The 9028-nt window shown below is 33.0% G+C and overlaps 1 protein-coding gene across 1 annotated transcript in view; it reads right to left on the bottom strand.

Annotated features, from left to right (window-relative positions):
* LOC106876559 (calcium uptake protein 3, mitochondrial-like) overlaps positions 1 to 9028 on the bottom strand; it is a 332236-nt gene that overhangs the window by 106046 nt on the left and 217162 nt on the right. The window contains exon 8 of the mRNA XM_052973679.1: positions 665 to 745. Coding sequence (XP_052829639.1) covers positions 665 to 745 — 81 coding nt within the window. The remainder of the gene's footprint in view (positions 1 to 664; positions 746 to 9028) is intronic.

Genomic DNA, 9028 nt, shown 5'->3' with positions numbered 1-9028 from the left:
ATATATATATATATATATATATATATATATATATATATATAAACAGAGCAACTTTTGATGCTCGTCTGATAAAATGCTACTCATTTGAAAACATTAATACTACATAACTTTTAACATGGAATTATTCATATGTAATGGTCTTAGGAATGGAGTGGTAGTGAAACAATTGTAATTGGCAATAAATAGTTATAAAGATATGCTAAATCTTTCCTGTGTGTATATATATACATATATATATATACATACATATATATAGATATATACACACACACACATATATATACATTAAATTAATAACAATATACATATGTGGCCTATCTTCAGCATGCTGGAGATAGGTCGTCTTCACCCTTCCTCCCTTAATATATACATATGTATATTATTAATTTAATGTATAAATTGCCTATAAATAGTTATAGCAGGCTTATATCCTTATATTCTATTATATATATATATATATATTATTTAAAAATATATAACACCATTTCTAAATACATTACTTTTCTTCTTCAACAAGGCTGAGTTTATTTTATCTTTCAAAGAGGTGGGGATGATAATCATAAGAAAACAAGAGAAAATTTAAAAGAAGAAAAAAAAAAACAAACTAAAATCAAATCATTTCAAAACAAAACATAACCCCAAAAAAATAAAACACCTGACATACACTGAGCAGTAACTTTAGAGTCTTTTCTGGTCGTGGAATAAACTTTTGCTCAGAACGGGGCAAAGCGAAGAAAGATTCCAACTGAAATTACAATAATACAAAAAAAAAAAAAAGAAAAAAAAACAACAAAATGAAAAGGTAATGGGGTGTGAGTAAAATACAGTGAAAAAAAGGCAACAACAACAACTAAAACAACACAAAAATTACAAATCAATATTCAAAAGGAAATAAAATGCAGAATTATTTAATTTCAACAAGTTTACATTTAGAATATTGGGGAGACGAAGAGGTAAACTGTCATTTTTATTTATTTAATTAATGTAAAAATGATGAAGTTAGTTGATATGTGAGAGTGATGTAATTAAATCAGGATATTGATGTTAATTGGTGTAATTAATGAATTAGTTATGTGACTGATGTGATTGATGTAGTTATTAAGGTGTGAGATAGGTGCAACTGTACTAATTCTTAAATTATGAGATTGGTGTGCTTGTTGGTTTGGCTGTGAGAATGATGTGATTGATTAGATTATATAAATCTTGTGTCATTGTTTTTCATTTGTGAGATATGACTGTTTTACTGGTGACTGGTCAATTGTGACATCTAATTTTACTGTTGTCTCACTTATCAGATTGGTGATTACCAATTTAATTGTATAACTGAGGGATTGAGGGATCCTTTGTAATATTTTTTGCTCAATTCTAAGATTAGTATATTTGTTCCCTTGAGATTATAGTGGTTACAGCAACTATTGAATTGTGTGATTGATAAGATTGCTGGTTTGGTATGAAAGGAGTTGAATGATGTGCTGTTGTGAGGTAGATGCAACTGTGTGGTCAATATCATCACTGGTTTGTGAAACTAAAGTGATAACATTTTCATTTGACAATTTTTCTTTTTGATGGTGGTAGTGGTGGTCAGTCTTGGAGATTAATGTAATCTTAGGTTCCGTTATGATCATATGACACTAACAACACACTGACTATTGGTAGCTGGTTCAGGTATCAGAATTGTTTTTTGATGTTAAATAAAATTAATAATTTAGTCATGAGTAAGATATTAAGTAATTAAATGTATTGACACAACTGATTCAAATATGATGCTTATTTTCTTTGAAATGAGAGTTACTTCATGTTAAGAAATATAATTCTTGCTTCAGTTATTATGGATTCATTTGAGAATCAGCTGTAATCCATAATGACTGTAATCGTTGAATCAGTTGTCCATTTTATATTATGTCAACATTCAGTTGTGAGGCTTATATTGATGGTTGTTGTTTCAGTTTTGAGACTGGTGTTAAGTGATATGGTTCATTTGATTGATGTGGTTCAGTTGAGACATTATTGTTATTTGAATCATGACCTGGTAATGAGATTGCTGGTTCAACTGCAACATTGTTGATTCTAGCCTTGGTTGGATTCTGATTCATACTCACCAGTGATAGTGATGTGACCCTTGATCAAGTTGGCAGTAAATTTTCATTCTGAACTTATGTGATTAGGTTAAGTGCAGTTTATTGTTTGCTGGACTGTGCAAAAACAGTCACATTTAAACAATAAGCCATGAGCTAGGCTGTGAAATGTGTTCTTTGAGAAACTCAATGGAGCAGGATCAATTCTGTTTGGATTTTGAGAGTTTAGCTTCATTAAAATATCCATCTCATTAGAGACAAAGTTTAATATCAAAATATAGTATTGCTACATTAAGTTAACACAATGCATACATTTTAAGGCATACACTTTGAATTGGCCCCTACCTAAAAAAAAAAAAAAACACCCTTTTTATTTAATACATCCTAATCATACTGAAAATTGAAATCCTTAGAAAGCAGGCTGACATTTGGAGAAGGTTTTAACAGGTTTTACAACCAAGAATAAAGTACAAGTAAATAAATATTAGTGACAGAAGCAGCATTAACAACAAATGGTAATCCTTGCATCCCATTAAGTGTGGATGTAATATTAGAATGCTGAATACTGCAGTATTTGCCTTGAGAGGTTCTTTCATATAGACATATGGTGCTAAGAGCAGAGAAGAGTATCATCTGGTATGGGTACCAAAACTGCCAGATCAAATGATTTCAGCATACAGAACTTCCTTAGTGGCAGGCATGAAAAGAAAAACATGCATACACAGAAGATTTTTTTAAAAGTGATGATGATGACAATAAGGTACAGGAGTACCTACATCTAGGATCCATAAAGAAATCCTGCCATGCAAGATTATCCTCAACACAAATGTCATGTGCCCTCTGCAAATGTGTTGTTCTTAGGCTTAACACCTATACATAAAGGATAGTCCCATTTACTCTTACCCTTTTCATCACTTTCACCCACCTTTCAAAGAATTTGAGGACAGCACTTCCTACTCAACCCTTACCTTGGGGCATCCCTTATAGACCATATATGTGATGTAAAACAGTTCTGAGAAGTGTCGCTTTATTTAGATCCACAAAGGGGATGCTGTTATGCACTGCAGCAATCCACCCTTGAGAAAGGTGGCCAAAAAATGTTTCTTTCAGTATAGCTGCCCAGATTTTGACAATCCCAATTAAACACTTCCAATTGATCTAACTTAATCAGGGCCCTACTGCAAACAGCTTGATTCCCAACCCTCTCTCTATGATGTATCATATGAAGTAGAGATAGCTATGGATGGACCTGTTCAAGATTGTGCATGTTAGTAATTCCCCAACCACACCACTTAATGATAAACACTAGCCTCTTCACTAACATTTTGGCCAAAATTTTAAACTCTACATTCAGCAGAGTAACAGACTAAATGTTATCTGGCATGTCCTCCTCAGCATCCTTTCCTAGCTCACTGCACTGGGAATTTTCATATTCCACAGCACTTTTCAGATGCTGTCTGCCAAGAGAGCTTCAAAAATGTTTGGCAGGAACTCCTAAAATTCACAGACCAAATCATCTAAACCAGATGAGTTGTGCTTCAAACAATCACCTTGTACTTTTTGTATTTCAATGGGTGTTATTGACATTTCAACATCTTTTAAGAGCCATGACAGGTCATCATACATAAAGTCTGCTTGTCTTTGACTCACCACCAGCACCAAACAGCTGAGCAAAATGCTGCTAGAAATTCACACATGTTTACTTGGAATCAGGTAGCATTCACTTGTTCTGGTCCATCAAAATCCATATTGTGGTTTTCTTGCTGCAATCAAACCTCTTTTATTTGGGGGCCATTGAATAACTTTAGTTTCCATATGATGTAGTACAGGAGCCCTAGCTTCAGCAATGCAGCTTTTGATAATCACATATTCTAGCTTGATCATTAGCTCCTTCTCCAATGTATTTCATTCTATTACTAGCTCTTTGCTAAATATTATTGATTTTGATGAAATCAGCCACTTCAGAGTGCTCCACCACTGGTCTGTGACAACTATTCCAATCAATTACCATTTAACCAATTCGCTAAACCTATCCCTGTATATTTTGCGTATCGGTAAGAATGTGTTCAGCTTCAGTCAACCATGGAGATCACAAGTTTGTGGTCTGTAAAGTGAAGCTATTCATACTGTGCACAGCCTAAAACACTATCAGTCTTGATATGATCTGGATGTCCTGTTGTGTATGTTCTGTGTCCACATGAGCACATTCAGGAAATCCATTCAGTATCTGTCAAGCATTAGGAAACATCTGAGTAAGTTTGTGAGTCTTTACACTCCCTACTTCTATACGCTAGCCTCACCAAGTGTCTAAAATGCAATTCCAATCCCTCACTAGAACTAGAGAAAAGGACACATCTGGAAAAGCTTTTAGATATCTGAAGAAATTTGCCAATCTTCTCTGTTAGACCATAGATGGTAGCTCATCTGAATGCACCACTTTCGCTGCCATTTACACCAAGGGCCACCGGACTTTAGAGATTGATGATGAAACAGAGATAAATGTAAAGAACTGTTTTGTCTTCAAGGAAACCAACAAATATGAGAAGAAAAGAAAAGGATTGAAGTGATAAGTTAAAAAGGGATGAGAAGAAACAATAAAAATTATGAATTTAATCTAAAATTTGGGTTAAAGCCTGCCATGATAGAGTGATGACAAGAAAAATTCTAACATTGCCAACATCTGTAAAGCTAAACAGCAAAAGCAGACAAGGAAAAGTCACAACAACAGCTGAGACATGTAAGATTCAAAATTGAGACTAAAGCACTATTGATTGCATCACAAGATCAAAGCTTTCCCACAAAAGCAAAACAAAAAAAAAAACACATAATGAAGCAGAATACAGCCAAATAAAAACAGGATATGTGGAAACTGGAAAGAAATAACATTATCTCTGGCTGTCCAGTCTTATCAAGAAAGAAAACATTCACAGGTATCACAGAATTGTGCCAGCATTATGAAACACCTACAGAAAATAAATTGTATAAGCATATATCAGAAAAGCTCTTTAAGAGTGACATACTTTAAGCTAATACACACAGGATAAGAAATCAAGGCTAATAAATCTGATATTATTATCAAAGGTTCAGGAAAGGAAATGCCTCTTGATCAAGGCACCAGTTCGCAAAATATGATAATGTATTGCTTTAAAAAAGTGGTGATATGACCTAAAAGATCTTGAAATGTTAATAACCAGAATGGAGCAGAAAACAGAAACAACTCCTCTAATAAGTGTTTCTAATATAAGCATACACCTAAAAATTTGAGAGTAGGGCTTACTCAGTTACATTATCCTTGAAATATGATAAGGATTCATTTAATTGACTATATTTTATTAACCCTGGAAGGATGAAAAGCAAAGTTGAAGCTCAGTAAAACTTAAGCTCTGAAACGAGTAGTTAAAAGAGGAACAGTAAGGAATTTAATCTTACAATTCTGCCTATGCACCACTCTCAACAATCCCAGTAATTGTAGGTGCTTTGTAAATGATTAATAAAAATGCAGACAAATAGGTAACCAAAAGTCTAAGGACTTACAAATATGCATCACATACAGAGAAAACATTACTAACCTTTGTACCCATTTTATATCAATAGTGTCTGTCAGTACATGAGCAAGTACAAAACTTAACAAAATACTGCACATATCCAAAGTACAGAGAGCTTCATTGTGTAATGCAGTGAATGCATGCAATGAAAATACCACTGATGCAAAAATAATAACAATACAGGTAAACCCCCATAATCATGGAAATGTTGCATTCCCGAAACAGCTTGCTGTAATGTGTAATACCATAGAATGAAATCTATTTTTCAGTTCTGTGTTACACAGGTTAATGTACACTAAAGTCAAAAGGAAAAATGTTTTCCATTAAAGCATTCTGGTGAAATTTTTCAGGAACACATTTCTGTAACATGGAGAATGCATGAATAATAATAACTGTTTCTAACATAGGCAAGAGGCTGAACATTTTGGAGAGGGGCAATTGGTTACTTTGACCTTAGTACATGATCAGTACTTTATTTTATTCATTCATTTTATCAAGCACAAGTGGATGAAAGAATTTGAAGTAATAAAAGAACATAAAGTGCTGGAACAAACAATTCATTGCATTTTGTTTGACACAAATAATTCTGGCAGATAATAAAACAACAAAAAGATATTTTAATAACGGCTAAAGAATGCAGTGGAGCACCAGGGAAATTAAGTGCCAGAAGCTGAAGCAGCAAGACAATTTTGGTCAGAAATCTAGAGCAAAGAAATCCAAACATAATATGGAAACTGATTGGTTATGAAAATTTAAAAGTGAAATGGAAGATAGAGCAAAACAAGAAAATATCAACATCAAGGAAAAAGAAATACCAAATTGCAAAGACCCCCAGATCAGATGATATTCAACAATTCTGACTAAAAAAAAATCTTTTAAGTATACACAGTTCTATATACAACCATTTCTTATTGATTATATAGAAAATGGAATGCCAAAATGAATGACAATAGAAAAGATATTGGTGCAGAAGGACAAAGAAAAGAGATAGGAAGTTGGCAATTATAGACCTATTACTTGCTTACAATTACTCTGGAAAGTATAACTGGCCTTATAACAGATGAAGTATAAAATTTTCTGGATAAGGAGAATCTATTGTCAGAAGAGCAAAAGGGATGCAGAAAGAAGTCGAGGGGAATCATTGCTGATTTGTTTATATAACAGAATACTAAATGAGGCACAAATAGGAAAGAAGAGTTTAGTTATTGACTGAATACGCTAAAAGATAATATGATAATATTCCATACTGCTGGCTCTTGAAGTACCTGAAGACACTCAGAGTCAATAAAAAGAAAAACAGCTTTTTGGAAAAAGCAATGAAAGCATGGAAAGTAGAACTCAAATGCATAAATGAACCATTGGGAAGTATGAAAATGCACAAGGCAATCTTTCAGAGAGTCTTGCTTTTGTTAATTTCTATGACAAGTTTAGAGAGAGAAAATTCAGATCTACCTATTAGTTTGTGGAAACCAAGGTGAAAATAAATTGAAAATAAGTCTCTAGCTTTATATGAATGGCCTGAAACTACATACAAAAAGTGAAAAAGACCAAGATTATCCATTAAGAGTATTCAGCAAGTCTATTGGAATGCAGTTTGTGGAGATAAGTGCACAGTGCTAATCATGAAGGCCAGAAGATAAATTCTGATGGCATAACATTACCACAAAACAACATCATTTTCACTGTAGAAAATGAGGGATACAAAATATCTAGAGTTGCTGAATGCTGCAAGACAATTGGATAATAGAAAGAGAAATCTCCAAAGGCTACAAGAGATGAATTAAGAAGGTACACAAAACAAAATTAAATGGAAGGAATATTATCAAAGTAATGAAGAATACTAGCATAACATGAGTTATGCCAGTATTAAGATACTCTGATCCCCTATTCATATGGACAAAGACCAAACTAAAGAACTTAGATGGGAGAACTAGGAAGCTGCTCACAATGCACTCCACCCTAAAAGTAATATCAACAGACACTACCAACCAGGAAAGGAAGAAGGTGCAGAATTACTAAATGCAGAAGACATCATTAGTACTGCAATATTGGAGTTGAAATAATATTGTATGTAGTGAAGAAAGAATACTATTGGAAGCTAGGTATGTTTAAAAAGTTACTGAAACAGCAGCAGAATTCAAAAGCAGAAGGAAAACAACAGAGAAGGAATTACATGGAAAATTAATGTAACAAGTTAAAGATGATGAAAGTAAGGAATGCTGTGGCTGAAAGATGGAAATTTGAAACAAGACACTGAATTACTATTTATAGCTGCTCAGGAACAAGCCATTAGGATGAATTTGATAGAAGCACAGATCGATAAAACTCAGAGAGCAAATGCAGTAATCTAGCACAAAAAGAGTATAAACACAAAAATGCTCTCACAATTCAGCAAACTTGCTGCCTTAATAATAATAATAATAATAATAATAATAACAACAACAACAACAACTTTTTCTAAGTTTTGGCACAAAGCCAGGGATTTTGAAGAGTGGGGGGAGTCAAATACATTGACACTCAGCTGGTACTTATTTTATCAACTGTGGAAGAATGATAGGCAAAGTCAATGTTGATAGCATTTGAACACAGAGAGTAAAGCTAGAAGAAATGCTGCTAAGCATTTGTCTAGCATGACAATGATTCTGCTAGTTTTGCTGCCATAAAACTGATGATGAGTTTCAAAGTTTGGCACAAGAACAACAATTTTAGTGGGAAGAGGTTTGTTGTTTATATTGACCTCAGTACTTGTGTGCTACAAAAGGGCAAAGGTGACCTCAGCAGGAGTCAAGAACATCAAGAGCATATAGAAATACTCCATATCATTTTGCTTAACACTCTAACAATTGAAACACTCAACAACAACACCAACAATAGCAATATAATGATTTTTTTTTAAATTGTATTTCTAACATTATCATGCCTTTACAATATATTGCAGAACCCTAACAACTTTCAAAGATGTTCTATCATTCTGCCATGATTCTTCAATGTTAAACGCCCACCCCTACTGAAAATGAAATATATCTATGACTAATACTGTAAGACAATTATCAATAACAAAAAATTATCATAATTATCTTTCTTATTTTGACCTCACTGTCATCATTAGCAACATCATTGTCATCATTGTTAATGAAAAGATAATCAAATTATCATCATATTCTAGTAGACATGATCTTCATTCTAGACAAACAATTAAGGAAATTGCTAAATGAAAGTAGATGATTACAAACACAACACAAGTGTAGGCATAAAAAGAGATACCTATGTGCATGTACACTATCCATATGCATATGAGCATTATAAATATTCATGTATACACACATATGCATATATATATATGTATATATATATATATATATATATATATATATATATATTATATATATATGTTTAAATATATTTTTT

Source organism: Octopus bimaculoides, chromosome 16 (assembly GCF_001194135.2).
Source record: "Octopus bimaculoides isolate UCB-OBI-ISO-001 chromosome 16, ASM119413v2, whole genome shotgun sequence".
Lineage (NCBI taxonomy): Eukaryota > Metazoa > Mollusca > Cephalopoda > Octopoda > Octopodidae > Octopus > Octopus bimaculoides.
The sequence above is the reverse complement of the archived record's forward strand: the minus strand, read 5'-3'. Positions and strand labels throughout refer to the sequence as shown.